The sequence below is a fragment of the Syngnathus scovelli genome, chromosome 8 (genome assembly GCF_024217435.2).
Source record: "Syngnathus scovelli strain Florida chromosome 8, RoL_Ssco_1.2, whole genome shotgun sequence".
Classification (NCBI taxonomy): Eukaryota; Metazoa; Chordata; class Actinopteri; order Syngnathiformes; family Syngnathidae; genus Syngnathus; species Syngnathus scovelli.
In genome coordinates this window covers 17,123,070-17,140,520 of record NC_090854.1, presented here as the reverse complement: position 1 = coordinate 17,140,520, position 17,451 = coordinate 17,123,070, and the positions used below count along the sequence as shown (strand labels likewise).

At 47.8% G+C, this 17,451-nt stretch overlaps 1 protein-coding gene across 1 annotated transcript; it reads left to right on the top strand.

Annotated features, from left to right (window-relative positions):
* Positions 1 to 91: 91 nt before the first annotated feature.
* Positions 92 to 16,654, top strand: xpo4 (exportin 4). Its single transcript, XM_049727048.1, has 24 exons — positions 92 to 177; positions 1,185 to 1,290; positions 1,385 to 1,526; positions 1,592 to 1,730; positions 1,806 to 1,922; positions 2,072 to 2,225; positions 6,267 to 6,379; positions 10,087 to 10,244; positions 11,187 to 11,361; positions 11,431 to 11,607; positions 11,686 to 11,828; positions 12,020 to 12,165; positions 12,302 to 12,479; positions 12,554 to 12,713; positions 12,805 to 12,974; positions 13,045 to 13,219; positions 13,310 to 13,516; positions 13,586 to 13,672; positions 13,736 to 13,916; positions 14,099 to 14,220; positions 14,295 to 14,425; positions 14,556 to 14,673; positions 14,756 to 14,848; positions 15,081 to 16,654. Exons 1-24 carry the CDS (start codon positions 112 to 114, stop codon positions 15,276 to 15,278), a joined length of 3,456 nt encoding a protein of 1,151 aa, XP_049583005.1. The 5' UTR covers positions 92 to 111; the 3' UTR covers positions 15,279 to 16,654.
* Positions 16,655 to 17,451: the final 797 nt, after the last annotated feature.

Sequence of the window (17,451 nt, the reverse complement as noted above, 5' to 3'; positions counted from 1 at the left end):
TGTTTCTAAAGGACAGTTTCGGGAATTTTTGTGTTACTGCAAGTTATTTTTATGTGTATTGTTACCCACAATGCCTCGCGCGGGTGCGTCATCTTCGAGGGCCCGGCATCCATGATGGCGGCGCTCGGTGCGGCAGAAGTCATCACCCAGCTGGAAAGCGCTGCCAAAGTTTTAATGGTAAGCCATGACAAGCCTTTCTGGCTGCTGATAACATGCTATGTTAAGACGAACGCGCTGAGGCGAAGCGAGTGTCTGTAGGGTTCGCCTTTGCCGCTTTTTCATGGCGAGACTTTGGACCTGAGCGGGAACGGCAACGATGCGTGGCCAAGCTGTTTCTTCTCTCTTCCCCTCCCGAAAATGTTGTCCTCAATATTCGGTATTTGGCCACCTTTAAACCCTTATGCTGCTCTAGAAACTGCCACTTTTTTTGTCTATCTGTACTATATAAGTGTCCAAGTTGCCAAAAGCAGCTTGGTCCACTCAGACCAAATAATGAAGTCGCCGTGTAAAGTCACTTAATTGGTGGGATACGCGTGTAGCAGCTCCCCAGAGTTTTCAGGAGCTCCCCTAGCTTAACCGGTCAGCTTTCCAGTCTTCCATGAAGCATCTTAAAGCTAACCCAAAGCCAGAATCTTCCCCAATTAGTCATCACTATCTAGTAGCTCTCCAACTTAGCATTGTAGAGGCCCCAGAACCAGTCGTGTAGACCCGTCCCTAAGATAACTGCATAGCAACACTGAGCTAAATCAGTATGTGACCCCAAACTACCCACGTAGCAATCAATTTTATGAGAATACTTTATTTGTTGGCTTTTATTTGTAACTCTACGAGTTGTTGTTTGAAAATGTCTTAGTTGCATGAGCATTTAAAGATAAAGTTGTACAAATAATGTAAACATTGGTGAATGCAGTCTAATTTCTAAGCAAAATAAACTTTTAAAAAATTATTATGAAATCTTAATCTACATATTAAGATTTCTAGTATTATCGTAACCTTGGGCTAATGTATTTATTAGTCATATTTATTTTAGATTTGATAGTTGTAATTATTGCTGGAATTAAGCCTCATTGCTTTTCCTCCTCCCCGTTTCCCTCGTTATTATAGTTTGATTTTCATGTCGCAATAATCGTATGATTTATTTTCTCGTTATTTAAGACAGTAATCATCTTCCTTGTGTTTTTCAGGCACCGCCTTCCATGGTGAGCACAGAGCAGCGGCAGCATGCCGAGCACGTCTTCCTCTCCTTCAGGAAGTCAAAGTCGCCCTTTGCCATTTGTAAACACATCTTAGGTGAGTGCTCGCACATGTTACCGTAATACCATCTCGGGCATTTTTGAGTGTGTGATGAGAAGCAGTCCTACTGAGTGTGCCGCTTGTGTTTCAGAGAGCAGCAAAGTGGATTATGTGCTGTTTCAAGCTGCTACTGCCATCATGGAGGCAGTGGTGAGGGAGTGGATCCTCCTGGAGAAGAGCAGCATCGAGTCCCTCCGAGCCTTCCTGCTCACATACGTGCTACACAGACCTAAGTAAGGACACACTGGGAATGAAGTTGCCAAGTGGCGGTGGAACTAAAAGTGTGTGTCTATTTTAGCTTGCAGAAGTACGTGCGTGAGCAGATTCTGCTGGCCGTGGCCGTCATCGTCAAGCGTGGCACCCTCGACAAAACTGTGAGCTGCAAAAGTATCTTCCTGGAGGTCGGACAGCTCATCGGCAGCGGGAACCCCAACGTGGTAAAGATGCACACAGTGCAGCCAAGTTGGTGGCCAGCAGGTGGCAGCACGTTAGCGTGTGCCTGTGCTTTGCAGCAAACGTTGGCGTGCTCCATCCTAACGGCGCTGCTCAGCGAGTTCTCCAGCTCCAGCAAGACCAGCAGCATCGGGCTGAGCATGGAGTTCCATGGAAGCTGCAAGCGCCTCTTTCAGGTGCGTGCATCGCCCTTATTTAAAATTTGAAAAAAATGGCACCGGAAAGAAATGCTATATAGCAGTCAAATACTGTACAGGTAAGAAATAACAATTTAATTTATTACTATAAACATATATGTATATATATATATATATATACGTTTTAGGAGGACGGCCTTCGGCAGATCTTTGCCATGACCATGGAGGTCCTGCAGGAGTTCAGCCGGCGCGAGAACCTCAGCGCGCAGATGTCGTGCGTCTTCCAACGCTACCTGGCCTTGGCCAATCAGGTGCTCAGCTGGAACTTCTTGCCGCCCAATCATATCCTTTGCTTCACATCACGCACTTTAAAGGTCATCAGTTAGGCCAGAGTAGTCGATTAAGGCAGTGTTCGGAGGGGACTTGTGTCATGTCCATAATGAGGGGCACAAATCCGTACAGGAAACAAAAATCCCCCCAAAAATTTGGATTGGTGTGATAATGTAAAAAACACATTACTGGCAAAAATATAAGGAAATACATGAATTTATAAAAATATTATTGAATTAAAAATAATTTAATGCATAAATGAATTAAAGAAATTACACAAAATCAATTTAGGATAATTAAAGCTGTTTTTCCAGCAAAACCTATGCTGCAAAAAAAATTAAAACGAATCATTTAATGATGATTGATGGTTTGGATTTAATTGAATTAAAATGTTAAAATTTGTATTGTTTATACCAAACTATGAACAGAAAATATGCATTTTTTTTATATAAATAACAAAAATAACATACCAATATTATTTTTAAAAAATTATATAAAAAAATAAGAACAATTAAATACAGATTCATTGTCTATTTAAGAAAAAGAAAAACTACATTTTCCAAACCATCTACTCAAGAAGGGAAAACTGCTTACATTCTATTTCTCTCTGTGCGCTGGCCAGCAATGAACGCATGCGGGTGACTTTGCAGTGCATCTCCAGCATGCACATGTGTTGTCTGTGCAGCTGGCCTCATGTTGAGAGCACAAATCCTAAATCCTAACCAGCCTGGCATCTGAGGGGATCTGGATCACTTTCAAAGAAGTGTCCACTCGTGCATGTGTGTGTGTTTGTGTGCGCACATCATTCCTTAGACCCTGCCCCCCTTTTTGCAGGCTCCCCTCGGTATGCGCGGCGCGCATTTGTGTGTGTCTTCTTAAAGACAAACTTTGAAAGTCATCCGCGTGTGTGTTTGCATCCGCAGTTATGTTTTTTTAGGCAACAGTTGAAAGAGATTGTGGTTACCCAATAATCCACAAAGTGAAAAAAAAATGCCACCGCCTCGTGTGGGTGCCCAATCTTAGTCCCTGCAGTTTATTGCAGCATGCTCACTTACGCGCATTAGGATTCTTCAAGCGGGCGGCATGTCCGTCCACGCTCTCTGAAGTGGCATCACTCGGGCTCGAGGGGGGTGTCGCGTGTCCTCTCGAGCGTCTGCGCCACACCGTGTCACTCGCCAGTAAGCGGGCTTCTAATAAGGCGGCGGTCAGATGGTAGACCGATCGAGCCGTCGCGCCGTCCCTCCGCCGCGCCGTCTCCATGTTTGCTCTCGGTCGGCCTACCATCTGCTTTGTAGCAGACAGGAATGCGCGCTTGTTTGGGTCTGAAAGCGTGACGCTCCCACTTTAGCAATCTTCGACTTACCAGGTAGTGAAGCCCCTTGAGCGTTGAGCTGGGACCCCCCACACCCACCAATCGGGCCTCCCAAGAAGCTACTCTTACCCTTGGGGGTTTGAGGGGGGTCATCAGTGGAGAAGCTTCATCTGCTTTAGCCCAAACAAAGGCAATACAAGTGTATTTGACAGACAACTTAAAATTCCAAAAGAAATGAAATAACAAACCAAGAATTTTGCCACATTTTTGCGGCAATTCAATAGACGTTAATAAATGCCATCTTCTACAATAGAGATAAACAGAAGAAACAAACTGGAATCCGCTGTCACCATTTTGTTCCCCCACATCCGAAATTGTCGAGCGCTCGTTAATACGGTAATTCTATCGCTCCTGTCAAGACATTGTCCTTCGTCCCCCGCTGACAGCTGTATGATTGGAGACAAAGCTTTAGGACAACGGGAGACGGGTGCCGGACTGTTATTCCACATGGCGGGATTTAGGGAGGGATGCGTCCCTTAAACCCCAACACGCGCCTTAGCATAGCGCCGCGAGGCGGCCGCCAGGATCAAGCGTAATGAATAGAGGATACAGTAGAAGCTTGCTAATCCGTTAGCTGCACACGCGCGCACAGCAGCAAGGCCGCCTGGAGATTAGCCGGCTAATCTGTTTGTTGGCTATTTGCAGAGGCAATGAGGACACAATGAAGAAGTCCAGCTGCTCTGTGTTTAGCTCCTTTTCATATTCAACGGGGATAGAGTGTCTCAGAGCCGTTAGCGCCTTGCTAAATGTTAGCTCTTGTTTGTTTGGGCCTCTCTCGGTCACCGTGGTTACGCGACGACGAGCTTGGAAAACTGCCTAGAAAGAAACCTTTTTGTATTAACGCAATCGCTCCTTTTGGCACTTTTTCGTGATAACCGCCACCTTGCGCAGTAGAAATAAACACAATGACTGGAACCAATCCACAAAGCCAGGAGAAGAAAAAAACTTGGAGATAAATAGTTCACATGCACACACCCGCTATAATTCAATCGCTGCTTTCGCAAATTGCCCCAACTTTGCTTCGGAAATTGAAACGACGACTATAAATAATCCCAAGAGGGAAAAAAAAGCCCACACTGACACACACACACGTGTATAATCGTGTGTACCTGAGCTGAAAAGTTCACCGTACTGTTAATGCAGTTGTGTTTACGTGCGAAGGCGCTCGTAACATGTTAACGGCGTGTGTGTCTTTAGCCCTCTTCGCTCGTTGACCCGCATTTAGTTGTGTGCGTACGTGTGTAATTTGGTGTGTACTTGTGTGGAGAAAGCGAGGCGGCACCGCAGCTATTAGGAGCCAGCGGGCTTGAAACGGCAGCAGGTGATGCCTTTTAAAAAGCCAGCAAAGCGCCGCCACATGTCCTCGTCACTCCTCTCACGCACACATTCGTCATCTGGCAAACATGCGCGTGACACACGTCGGCACATACGCACACACACACGGTCCGTTTTGTGTGTTGTTTGTCAAGAAGGGGGAAGTATGCGGTTGTTTTGTTTAAAGTGATGCTTATCCTTCCAGCACACACACAAGCACAAGGAATGTGTTTGTATCGCCACACATAGTACATGAGTTATTTTTAAAAATAGTATTTTTTTTCCCCCCAACTGTGGAATTTCCCCCAAAAATGTAAGAACCACATGAAAACAAATTTGCAGCGGGTCAAGTGTATATCAAAGCGACAGGTGATGTCAGGCCCGTTAAGTCTCCCTGCAAAGCCGCTAAATTGTGGAGCCCACTTTATTTAACACATGGCTCCGACTGCATAATGTGCACTTATCGTTCCCGAGCTCTCCCGAGGCCTTGTCGGACCCCTGTTGCCACCGCGCGAGCTCCCCGGGGACAGGACCGGAGCAAATAGCATTCTTGCGTCTTCTCCTGGACGGCGCTTCTTTCCATCACCCTCATTCCGTCCCTCCTTGCCAAAGTTCACTGCGAGGTCCTCCGCCTCCACCGTGGCTATTTTTACCGCCGCGCTGTGCATTTGACAGGTGCCAACTCGTAGGCCCAAAGTGCATTGCGGCGTGCGGTGCGGCGCGGGGCGTGGGCGGCGGCGGCGGCTGGAATGCGCCGGCGACCCGGCCGCCCTCTGCCGCCCGCCGCTCGGCTTTGATGACACATTCCTCCGTTAGCTAGTTTGTCAAACGATGCGCGCGGAATCTCAGCATAGACGAGCGCTGACAAAATGGCTTGGGAGCCCTCCTGGCACTTTGAGTGACAGGAGATTGACACTTTATTTTTATTTGGAGCAACTGTGACTTTCATCTCCACTTCAAAAATCCTCAAAATATTTCGATTTTTTTTGTATCAAGTATTCTCTATATATTTAAGAAAAATCAACAAAAGGGTTGCCATCGTGGTCCTGTTTATTTAATACATCTTTTAAAATCTGTTATATATGTTTGAATGTTGACTTTCTGAGGGCAGCTTAAGAAGCTCTAGCTTGCAGCAAAAGAAAGAAGTGGACACAGACACGATAGCGTGTTAAGACGCACGCTGTGTGCGAGCCGATTGGCTGAGGAATGAGGTGGGGGCGTGTCCCGGTGTTGAATGCGTCTGAAGGCTGATCCTTTCTGCACATTTGCACCGGGCTCGTCTCCCGACGAGGCAGAGGAGGGGTCGGGTGAACTTGAAAGCGGAAGCCACACTATGCTGCTGTTGGCCTTAACGGGCAGCGGGTCACTGGGGCGCCACTACATCGCCATGTTCGAGGCGGCGCAGAACGTCATGCTCAAGCCCACCGAGACCTGGAGGGAGGCGCTGCTGGACACCAGAGTCATGGACCTCTTCTTCACGGTGAGTATATCACTTCCTCTTATTCATCCCAACCACTTGTGCTGGCAAACTAAAACTTTGGCACACACGTCCTCATGAATGACAAGTTTTTGCAAAGGTTTTGACCTAGGTTTGAAATTTTGTTGCCAGCTGTCACTATGTATAATTGGAGAAGCTTTTAGATGCTTTTCTAGTACCATCATCAAAAGCTACCCCATCTTGTTTGCTGCATAAAAAGGGTGAAATCCAAAAGTGGGTTGGTAGTGGTATTAAGCTTTTAAAAAAAAAAAAATCACAGGGAGCACCCGCATTTATTCAGACCCAACTTGTTTCCTGCCTAAAAGGAAACTGAAGCAATGGGGTTGATTCAGACCAGTTTGCTGCCTAAACGGGCTGTGGCACCTTGTTTGCTTTTTGGGACCTACATCATTACTCACTGCTTTCTGTTTCCTTGGATACCGTGCTTTCACTCAATTTACGTTTTTTAAGACGGCATCTATGCTTGGCCAGACCCGAAAATGAGCGAGCTAACAAGCTATGCTGCTAATCAACCCAAAATATTGAATGTCCAGAATGCTTGCAACCTGTGTCAGGTTTCCGCCTCGTCTGCGGCTCTGGTATTTCTAGTAGCTCCAATGTTTGTTGTTGTAGATGCCCTCAGCTGTCCAACTGTGTGTGTTTGGTTTGGGGGGGGGGGGGGGTCATGTCGGCCCCTGGGAGACTATGTCAACTTTGGCGTGTGCGACGTCTCCATGTTGTGCCTTTCTTTAATTTAATGGACTCTGCTGTTGTCTCTTGCATACATACAGGCAGCAGGTGTGTGTTTGTGTGTGTGTGTGTGTGTGGGGGGGGGTGAAACACACAAGACATGCCACTGGGATGTCTGAGGCTTCCCCACAACCCTACTCCGCAGTCTCCATATTCCTGCAGCGCTCAGTTATAAATGTGGCAGTGCTCGCAGGAAATCAAATGAATTTTCCCGGCTTGAGGGTCTTACGAGGGGGCCGATGAGGAGTTTGGCCAGAGAAGGGAAGAAAATCCTTAAACCGCACCGGAGAATGCGGTGTAATTTCCCAGAATACATTTTGAGCCCTTCTTTGACTTATTAAAAACCATGTGACTTGGGGCAGTGTTTGCGTTTCTTGAGGTTATGTAGTTTCACTCCAGAAAACAGAAGGATGGATATTTGTGTGCACAGTTGACAATCAATTATCAATTTATCGTTACAGTTGACGTCTCGAACACGCAAAAGATAGCGTCACATGTCTCAAATTTGGATGCAATCTTTGAAGTTTATTTTAAAAAGATTCCCGGGTATTGGACCAAACGGCTCCAAAAATGCTTGGCGTCTTGAATTTTTTTGCGGGTCTACTCATGATAAATATAAACACCCAATTCCCTTTTGTTGACTGAAAGCAGGCTGGTTTTTCCAAAGAGTCACTTGTGCGCATGCCGAACAAATTTCACGTTGCCAAGTGAAACTGGCCGCGGGGCCTGCTGAGTGAGATTGCCCGGAAGATCAATTAATCAGGCCTCTTCCCTAATGCAGACCACCCCCCAGTACATTTCAGAAATGCCCCTCTTTGGCGTAGCGACACATCTTCCAAGGTCAAACTAGAGTGTGTCACTCAGCATGTGTTGCGATGGAAAGACAATAGGCGATGTGTTGATGCCAGACAAACGATGGGAAAGATGAGCCTCAGGGGGGAACGCACACCAGCCAGGCTTTGTCTCCTTCTATAAATAGCATCCTCATCTCCACTCTCTCCTCCCTTTTGTTATCCCCCGTCGTAAAAGCCGCCCTCTTCTTTTGTGCTATCAAATGTTGTTTATATTAAACACTCGCCACCCCAAAATGGAATCTTTTTTTAATAATTCTTCCTCGAGGCCAGTCTTAATTAGCAACATGAAAATTGGTCGTAGTGTTTATCACGGGTGGACCCGTGAAAAAGTCTTAAGAAGACATGCCCGCAAATGATCAGTGAGGCTGCCATTTTGTTTCGAATTGCATTTTGCAACTTTGATCTTTGGACATTTTTGTCTACGGAGATCACTAAGTCGGCTTTTCGCACTTGGCCTCGTATGACTGCTAATCGTGGTGAAACATTTTTACATCGAGGCCTGTGTAGTAAATAAATCATCGCCTCAAGCTCAAGAGGGAATTTCCTACAGTCAGCGAACGCAGCATTAGCACGGAATTAGTTACCTTGACAACGACACAAACAACCCTTCCGGGGCTTTGCTGTTCATTGATTAATTAGTGTGCATTAATACCATTGTTAGGTTTCTTGCAGAGGTATCTCGGGCTCTCTCTCACCCCTTCTCTCCCTCACACACACACGTATACACGCTAACAATAGTCAGACATGAGCGGTATGGCACACATCATTTGCTAGCGCAGCTGCCTTGTACCCTCCCTCCCTCCTGCCTCCTTCCCTCCCTCCCCTCCCTCCCTCCTGCCTCCCTCCAGCCGATGACTTCACATCGTGGAAGCAGCAGCAGCGGCGGGAGTGTAGCGGCGCCACAGCTGCTACGCCGCGTTAGCATCTTAGCCGTAAAGGGAAGACGGGAGGGAAGTTGGAGCCATGCGCCGGCAGAACGGACATTAAGGCTGGGGAGGCGGCGGAGGTCCAGATGTGCGTTGCGTAGTGTCAATGGAAACACATGTTGCCGAGGTGGTCATGACCGAGAGCTCATCGGGATGTTTTTCCACTCTTGAGTTTGATTGAGGCTTTAAAGACCTGCCCGTGCTTGTGTCTGGTTGAGGGAGAGGAAGAGAGACAGAGCAGTTAAGCACCTCATGTCATCTAAGGGTAGGCAGGAAGTTTTGCACTTGTGCTCGAGCATGCGCTTGCACGGAAAACTCACATTTTCACCTCTCTTAACCCTGAAAGCGTCATTCACCTCTTTGCATTTCAATCCATGCTGCCTGCTTTGAATGAATACAAATTGCATTTGCCAGATTCATTTTTTTCTAAGAATCGTCGCCCGTTTGTCGAATTAGACTAAAATGGCAACGTCGCAAAGCGAGCAAGAACAATTGAAAATGCAGTTTAAAGCATGCCGCAACTATTGAAATGATGAACACGTTGCTATTGTTGTTGGGTGTTCATATCAAAAGTACAAAATAGCAATCGTGCACAAAAAAAATGAAATTTGTTCTTGGTGTTAAAAAGATAAATCACTACAAATATGATTTTTCTCATTTAAAGCATGCTGCACAATGTCTCATGGCTGAAATGATGGGCATGTTGCTACTGTTATTAGATAATGGATGTGTGTTCCATCTCCAATATTGTGTGTGTGTGTGTGTGTGTGTGTGTGTGTGTGTGTGTGTGTGTGTGTGTGTGTGTGTGTGTGTGTGTGTGTGTGTGTGTGTGTGTGTGTGTGTGTGTGTGTGTGTGTGTGTGTGTGTGTGTGTGTGTGTGTGTGTGTGTGTGTGTGTGTGTGTGTGTGTGTGTGTGTGTGTGTGTGTGTGTGTGTGTGTGTGTGTGTGTGTGTGTGTTATTCACTTACAGTCATGTGAGGATGAGGCAGGAAATTTGTTTCCCATTTGTGCTTGAGAGTTCTACATTTGAAATCGAATGCTTGTAGACTAGTAACCCTCGGACTGGAAACCCACTCACGTTGGACAGCGATCAAAACCTTCACATTTTTCAACCTATGTTGCCATATTTTATTTTAAAAAATGTGAGCTTTATCCTTGGTGAAATCCTATTTTTTTCCAGGTCCACAGGAAGATCCGCGAGGACTCGGACATGGCCCAGGACTCCCTGCAGTGTCTGGCCCAGCTGGCCTCCATGCACGGACCCGTCTTCCCGGACGAGAGCGCCCAGATCTCCTACCTGGCCCACCTGGTGGAGGGCCTGCTCAGCATGATCAACGGGTCAGTGCATGTCAAAGTAGAAATCATCTGGAGTGTTGGGTTGTATTGAAAGCATGCAGCTTTAAAAAAAAAAAAAAAATGCTCTGTCGCATGGCCATCCGTCTGTAATCACCTATTCTTGGAGCATTTTTTTTTTTTTTTTTTTTTTTTCCAATTGCCTCATTGGAAAACCACGCGTAGCGTAGCTGGACGGCCAACGGGCGCTGAATGAGCATTTTTGCTCACACTTTGGCCTGTATGTGTTTTCCACACCATGTGTGACCCGGAATGTCACTTTTAATGGAGCAGGGAAATCAAAGTGGTTTTTGTTGGATGTTACTTTTTGAGTTTATTGCGCTTCACAGAATTTGTCATGTTTCACACGGCTGCTGTTTTTTACAAAGTGCAAAAAAAGAAGAGGACCCATGAAAAGTAGCGTCTAGGCCAAACCGAGGTCAGCTTTCCACGTGAGCCCCAAATGTCCACGCAAATTGCTCCTCAGACTCGAGCGCGAGGATGACGCGACATGCGGCAATTTTCCACAGCTGCGCGGTGGTCCCAGTTTCACGCAGTTTCCCCTCGCGGCGACGCTTCAAATCGAGGGATCGCACGCCAATCCACAACATTGTGTTGACTCACAGCGTATTTATAGTTTTAATCGGCCATTTTAAGGCGGCCTGGCCTATTTCCATGTTGCCTTTTAGGCAAGGTGACGAGGACAAAGCTTAGTATTGTGTAGCGGCGGGTGGCTAAAAACAGCACTTCGAAGTGCTAACTGCTTTTTTTTTTTTTTTTACACGGACCATTAATATTGATTAACGGTCAGCGTAAAAAAAAACAAGTAAAAGGGAAGTTAACTGCCACAGAAATATCTAATTTTTTTTACATAATTGCATCAGAAAAATGCCTTTAGCAAACAATGGAATGAATGAATGAATAAACAATTTTTTTGTTTTCTTCCAGCATCGAAATCGAGGACTCTGAGGCGGTGGGCATCTCCAACATCATTTTCAACCTGATCACCATGTTCCCCAGGAGCGTGTTGACGGCGCTGCCCAGCGACCTCTTCACATCCTTCATCAACTGCCTCACGCTGCTCACCTGCTCCTTTGGGCGCAGCGCCGCCCTGGAGGAAGTGGTGAGTCACTGCTGCCCGTCATGAGTAGCCCTAAGAAGACATTCAAGACCAGCATTTGTGTCTTTCTAGCTGGACAAGGACGACATGGTGTACATGGAGGCCTATGACAGGTTGCTAGAGTCGTGGCTGACGCTGGTGCAGGACGAGGAGCATTTCCCTCGCGGCTGCTTCATCCAGCCCGCCGTGCAGGTCTTCAACGCTTACATCCAGTGTCACCTGGCTGCGCCCGACGGCACCCGCAACCTGGTCAGATTCAGAATAGCTTGGAATAGCAAGATGAACTCCCGTTCTGACTGACCCCCCCCCCCCTCTTTGCCTTCTCAGTCGGTGAACGGCGTGTCGTCCCACGAGGAGGAGGAGATCAACGAGCTCCAAGAAGACGACAGAGAGCTGTTCTCGGACCAGCTGTCCAGCATTGGCACGCTGGGCCGGGTGGCTTCAGACCACTGCATCCCCCTCCTCACCAGGTAAACACACTCGAGCTTTGGGACAGTAGAGAAATGACATACCGAGATGTTATGAAGTATACTCAAAGTGATTTTTTTATGGGACGCACTAATGAGCGGCAAGTCTCCAAGATCCAATTTTTTTAAAATGCTGCTTGCCTGAAAACACACCTCCGGTTTGAGTGTGATGTTTGTTGTGTTGTTGCCGGCAGCCTCCTGGAGGACCGCGTGACTCGGCTCCACGGTCAGCTCCAAAGGACTCAGCAGCACTTGATGTCCTCATCGGACCTGACGTCAGTGGACCGCAAAGTACTGGACGACCTCTACGAGGACATCCACTGGCTCATCCTGGTCTCAGGTCAGCGAGAACCTTGACACAAGCTTAGTTTGCGCTGCAGAAATAAACGCACACCCTAACGTTAGCTCCCGATGTGCTTAGCTTTGAACGCTACAGCGCTGTCCTTGTTTTTGAATGCCTTGTGTGCGGCGTCCAGGCTACCTCCTGGCGGACGACCCCCAGGGCGAGACGCCGCTGATCCCCTCCGAGGTAATGGAGTTCTCGGTCAAGCGCTCGACAGAAGTGGACATGAACACCACGCTGCAGATCCTGGGCTCGCCGGGAGAAAGAGCCTCGTCCATCCCAGGCTTCGATCGGACCGACCCGGTCATCAGGTACTCCCACCGGGGCCTTCTCTTATCTTCTTTACCCTTACGGTCGACTTTATAAATGTCTTTGCATTTGTGAGGTTGCTGTCGGCCGTGCTCAGGACGTCCGAGGTGGAATCCAGGGCCAGCAGAGCCAGTTTGACACAGCTGTTGAGTCCTCAGATGGGCAAAGACATCGTTTGGTTCCTGAGGCGCTGGGCCAAGACCTACCTGCTCGTGGACGAGAAGCTCTACCAACAGGTGATGCACCTCCGTGTAATTGTTGCCTGTACTCATGAAATTATTTTGCACTGGACTAACTTTGTTTTGTCCCTCCACCTGTTCCCCTCAGGTCAGCGTCCCCTTCAGCATGGCCTTCGGCTCGGACACGGAGGGCGCCCAGTGGATCGTGGGCTACCTGCTGGAGAAAGTCATCACCAACCTGTCGGTGTGGAGCTCAGAGGCCGAGCTGGCCAACGACACGGTGGAACTGTTGGTGACGCTGGTGGAGCGGCGGGAGAGGTAAGGCCCGCTCAGGCCCGGCCGGCTCTGAAGACGGTGTCGTAACGACTCCCTCGTCCCGTCGGAGCAGGGCCAACATGGCGGTGCAGTGCGAGAGCTGGTGGAACCTGGCCAAGCAGTTCGCCGGCCGCAGCCCGCCGCTGCACTTGCTGTCCAGCTCGGTGCAGAGAAGCCTCATGAAGGCTCTGGTGCTGGGGGGCTTCGCCCAAATGGACTCGGACACCAAGCAGCAGTACTGGGCAGAGGTAATGCACCTGCAACATATCTTTTTATAAATGGATTTGTAGATTTATAAAAATGATTTTCTCATTGCCTCTGCATGGGCTTGCTTTCAGGTGCTGCACCCGCTACAGCAGCGCTTCCTCAACCTCATCAACCAGGAGAACTTTGCCCAGATTAGCCAGGAGGAGGCGGTCAAGCAGGAGATTGTGGCCACGCTGGAGGCCCTGTGCGGCATCGCCGAGGCCACGCAGATCGACAACGTGGCCTCGCTCTTCTCCTTCCTCATGGACTTTCTGTCCAGCTGCATCGGACTCATGGAGGTCAGGACGGTGACCCACAAAAGGCGGATGTTTGGTCTGTGTCGTTTATCACACGCGTGTTGGTCTCAGGTGTACAGCAACACGCCGGAGACCATCAACCTGATCATTGAGGTCTTTGTGGAGGTGGCTCACAAGCAGATCTGCTACCTGGGCGAGGTTGGTAACCGCCACCCTTGCACAACAGAAATGTAGAAGTAAGCCAGAATGGCGTGCGTGCAGAACAAGTCGATGAAGCTGTACGAGGCCTGCCTGACGCTGCTGCAAGTTTACTCCAAGAACAACCAGAGCAGGAAGCGAAGCGACTCGGCCGCCGAGGAGGACCAGTACCAAGACCTGCTTCTCATCATGGAGCTGCTCACCAACCTGCTGTCCAAAGAGTTCATCGACTTCAGTGACACGGGTGCGGTGCACATTCTTGGCTTTTGTAACCATATGCTGAACCAAACAGGAAGTGTGCCATTTTTTATTCATTTTGAAATTTGTCTGCAATTATTATTTTTTTTTTTAAAGAGATGCGCTGTTTCCAAAGAAAAATGTTTTTGAGGGTCAAACGTTGAAATTGGTTGCATTTATACCTTGCAGACGAGGTGTTCCGTAGCCAAGACCAGGGCACGCCGGCATCCAGTCGTCCGGTGTCTGCCGCAGACGTGGTTCTGTACGGTGTCAACATCGTTCTTCCTCTCATGTCACAAGACCTTCTCAAGGTTAGATCAGATGTTTACGGGAGCTGCCGTGGAAAGCAAACTGACCGACGTCGTTGCTTTATGGTGTTCCGCAGTTTCCTTCTTTGTGCAACCAGTATTACAAGCTCATCACCTTCATCTGCGAGATCTTCCCAGAGAAGATCCCGCAACTACCCGAGGATCTCTTCAAGAGCCTCATGTTCTCGCTGGAGCTCGGGATGACCTCGTATCCTCCTCGTGCGAGGACAAAGTGACCCATGACGTGGATTTGTGTCAAGACAGCTGGTCAAAGTAGCAATGTTTGTGCGCTGTGCTGTTTATTTCTCCAAGCGTACAACCTTAACACAAGTGTTCAGTATGGGTTCCGAGATCAGTCAGCTGTGTTTGGAAGCTTTGTCGCCATTGGCCGAGCAGTGCGCCAAAAACCAGGAGAAGGACACGCCGCTTTTCATGGCCACTCGACACTTCCTCAAGGCACGCCCACAGACACACATACACACACACAGACACACACCATGTACATTTGCCGTTTGTTAACGTGCGGTCTATGTTGCAGCTGGTCTTTGACATGTTGGTGCTGCAGAAACACAACACAGAGATGACGGTGGCGGCCGGAGAAGCGCTTTACACGCTAGTCTGTCTGCACCAGGTCAGATGACACGGATTCAAAGTTGACTTGAGATGAATGAAGATGCCCAGTTATGAATCTTATGTTGTATCTATTGTATTATCTAACCTTTTGCTCAAGAAGATTTGGGTTACTGATGATAATATGATGATGATGATAATAGAATTGTGATACAATCAAATCACATTGGTCAACAAATGATTGTGTAGTACATTGGTATGTAACAAGAGTTTGTTGTGATGTCACGCTCCAGGCAGAGTATTCAGATTTGGTGGAGTCGCTGCTCTCATCACAGCGCGACGCAGTCATCTATGGCCGCCTGGTGGCCGCTTTCAACACGCTGACGGCCAGCAGCACGCCGCCGGCCATGGAGCGCAAACAGAAGATGGCCTTCCTCAAAAGCCTCGACGACTTTGTGGCCAACGTGGGCGGCCTGCTCTGCGTCAAGTAGCCGCCATGGATGAATGCGAGCACGCCGTGCCGATTCACGCCGGGCCACGCCCGCAATGAACTATGGGTACGTGGGAAGGACGCTCACCACAGCGACCCGCTGGACTGCAGTGCAGACAGACAGGCCAGACTGGCAAGCCACACAGAAGCCAGGGAAAGCGCCTGGTGACACACACGCACCCGTACCGATACAATGTTATTGGAAGGTGACAAAGATTTTTAATATTATTTTTTCCCCCAGGGTGACGTTTTTGAACTTGTTGAAGGACCATTATGTTGAGAGAATGAATGGTCATATGCACTCAGGCAAGGCATGTACATGAACCCCCTCATATACACAAACACACACACACAAATATATGTGCAGAGATGGCTAATTGACAAAGGCAAAATGCTTAGGAAAACAGTGAAGACTATAAGTGTAGGTCAGCAAAATGGGCGTCCGTCACTGACGGACTGATAAATCCTTCCGTCAGTGAAGGAATGGCCGGCCACCAGTGTCATTGAATGACAGACTGACAATGACAGACCAGCAACATTTTGCCAATTGCCCACCTTTGCTAATTTGAAACCCTAATCCTAATTTAAAACCTTAACTCTTGTTTAACACTGACAAACACAACACAAGAACTTGAATACGCTGTCTAGTTTGCTTTCTTACCTCAAAGCTCATTATTTGCTAATTGCGTTAATACAGGATTCTACCACATACTCTATTACAGTGTTTCCCAACCAGTGTGCCGCGGCACACCGGTGTCACGTGAGAGATGTTCCGTGGGAAATTGTCCAACATTAAATACCGAGCGAATTGTAAACAGGATTACCAAACCACAGGTCAGTTTCCGCAAGGCTAATCGTGCATGCGTGGCAAATCGGAGAATTTTGAGATTTCATGTTGCGGCATCGGCACATACTCAATTTATGTGTGTGTGGCTGTTAGTGTTGGCTCGTGAGTGAACGATTCGTTCAAAAAAGGTTGGGAAACACTACTCTACTATTATAGTCTCTTTGGTGAATACCGCCACCTACTGTACAAAAGTAGTCAATGCAGTCTGCCTTCAAGTTTTACCAAGAGAGACAGGTTGTGCGTGGTTCTGTCAGTCCTCAGTACTGTCTGAGTGAGTGAGTGAGTGAGTGAGTGAGTGAGTGAGTGAGTGAGTGAGTGAGTGAGTGAGTGAGTGAGCGAGCGAGCGAGCGAGCGAGCGAGCGAGCGAGCGAGCGCATGCCGGCATCTGCCTGCAAGCCTTTTACATTTGTTGTTCTGTTTGAGGAACATCATGACACACCGAAGCTGAAATGTTTTTATACCCCAGCAGGTACAGCAGTGAACCTTTGTGCTTAAATTTAAATAAAGAATAAGGAACAGCTTTGCCAAGAGACGCTTGCCCCCCTCACTGTGTGTGTTGACCACATTTGAAGGTTTACATAAAAGTATTGTAATAATAATCATCTGGTCTTTTCATTCGTGTATACCTTTGACAAAACTATAAATTACAGGCCAAATATGGGATTCAGTACATATTTGTGTACCTAATTGAGTGTCCATAAGTGACGTCACAAAGAAACCAGCCAATCAGGTAGTGGAGGTGACAGCGGGTGTGACACTTTTCACCTTCAAATTAAGCTTTGACCATGATTTTTTCCAAATAAAGTGGCCTATTATTAGGTACACCTGAAAATGGTGGCGTACCTAATGGAGTGTCCAAGTGATGTCACACATCAAACAGCCAATCAGGAGGTGGGGGTGAGGGTGGGTGTGGCACTTTTCACTTTCAGTTAAGCTTTGACCATGATATTTCCCTAATAAAGTGGCCGTGTGATTCCCTCATTAAGTGCACCTGTGTGAAAAGTTTTAGCTCCTGCAGAACGTGAAAGGAGCTAAAACTTTTCACGCAGGTGCGCTTAACGAGGGTCACTTGGAAAACATATTGGAATGCGGCCCCGAGGACTGGCGCTTGACACCTGTGACCTTTGACCATGATATTTCCCTAATAAAGTGGCCTGGCCACAGTCGACTTTGTGTCGCGTCGTTGCGCGTTGTGGTGGTATTTTAAATGTCTTTCGTGTTTTTTTTTTTTTTTAAATGCTGGTCAGCATTTCTTTTCATTCGTTTGTAGAAGGTTCGTAAATGACGCCGCCGATAACCTGGATCATCTGTCCAATCAATGTGAGGT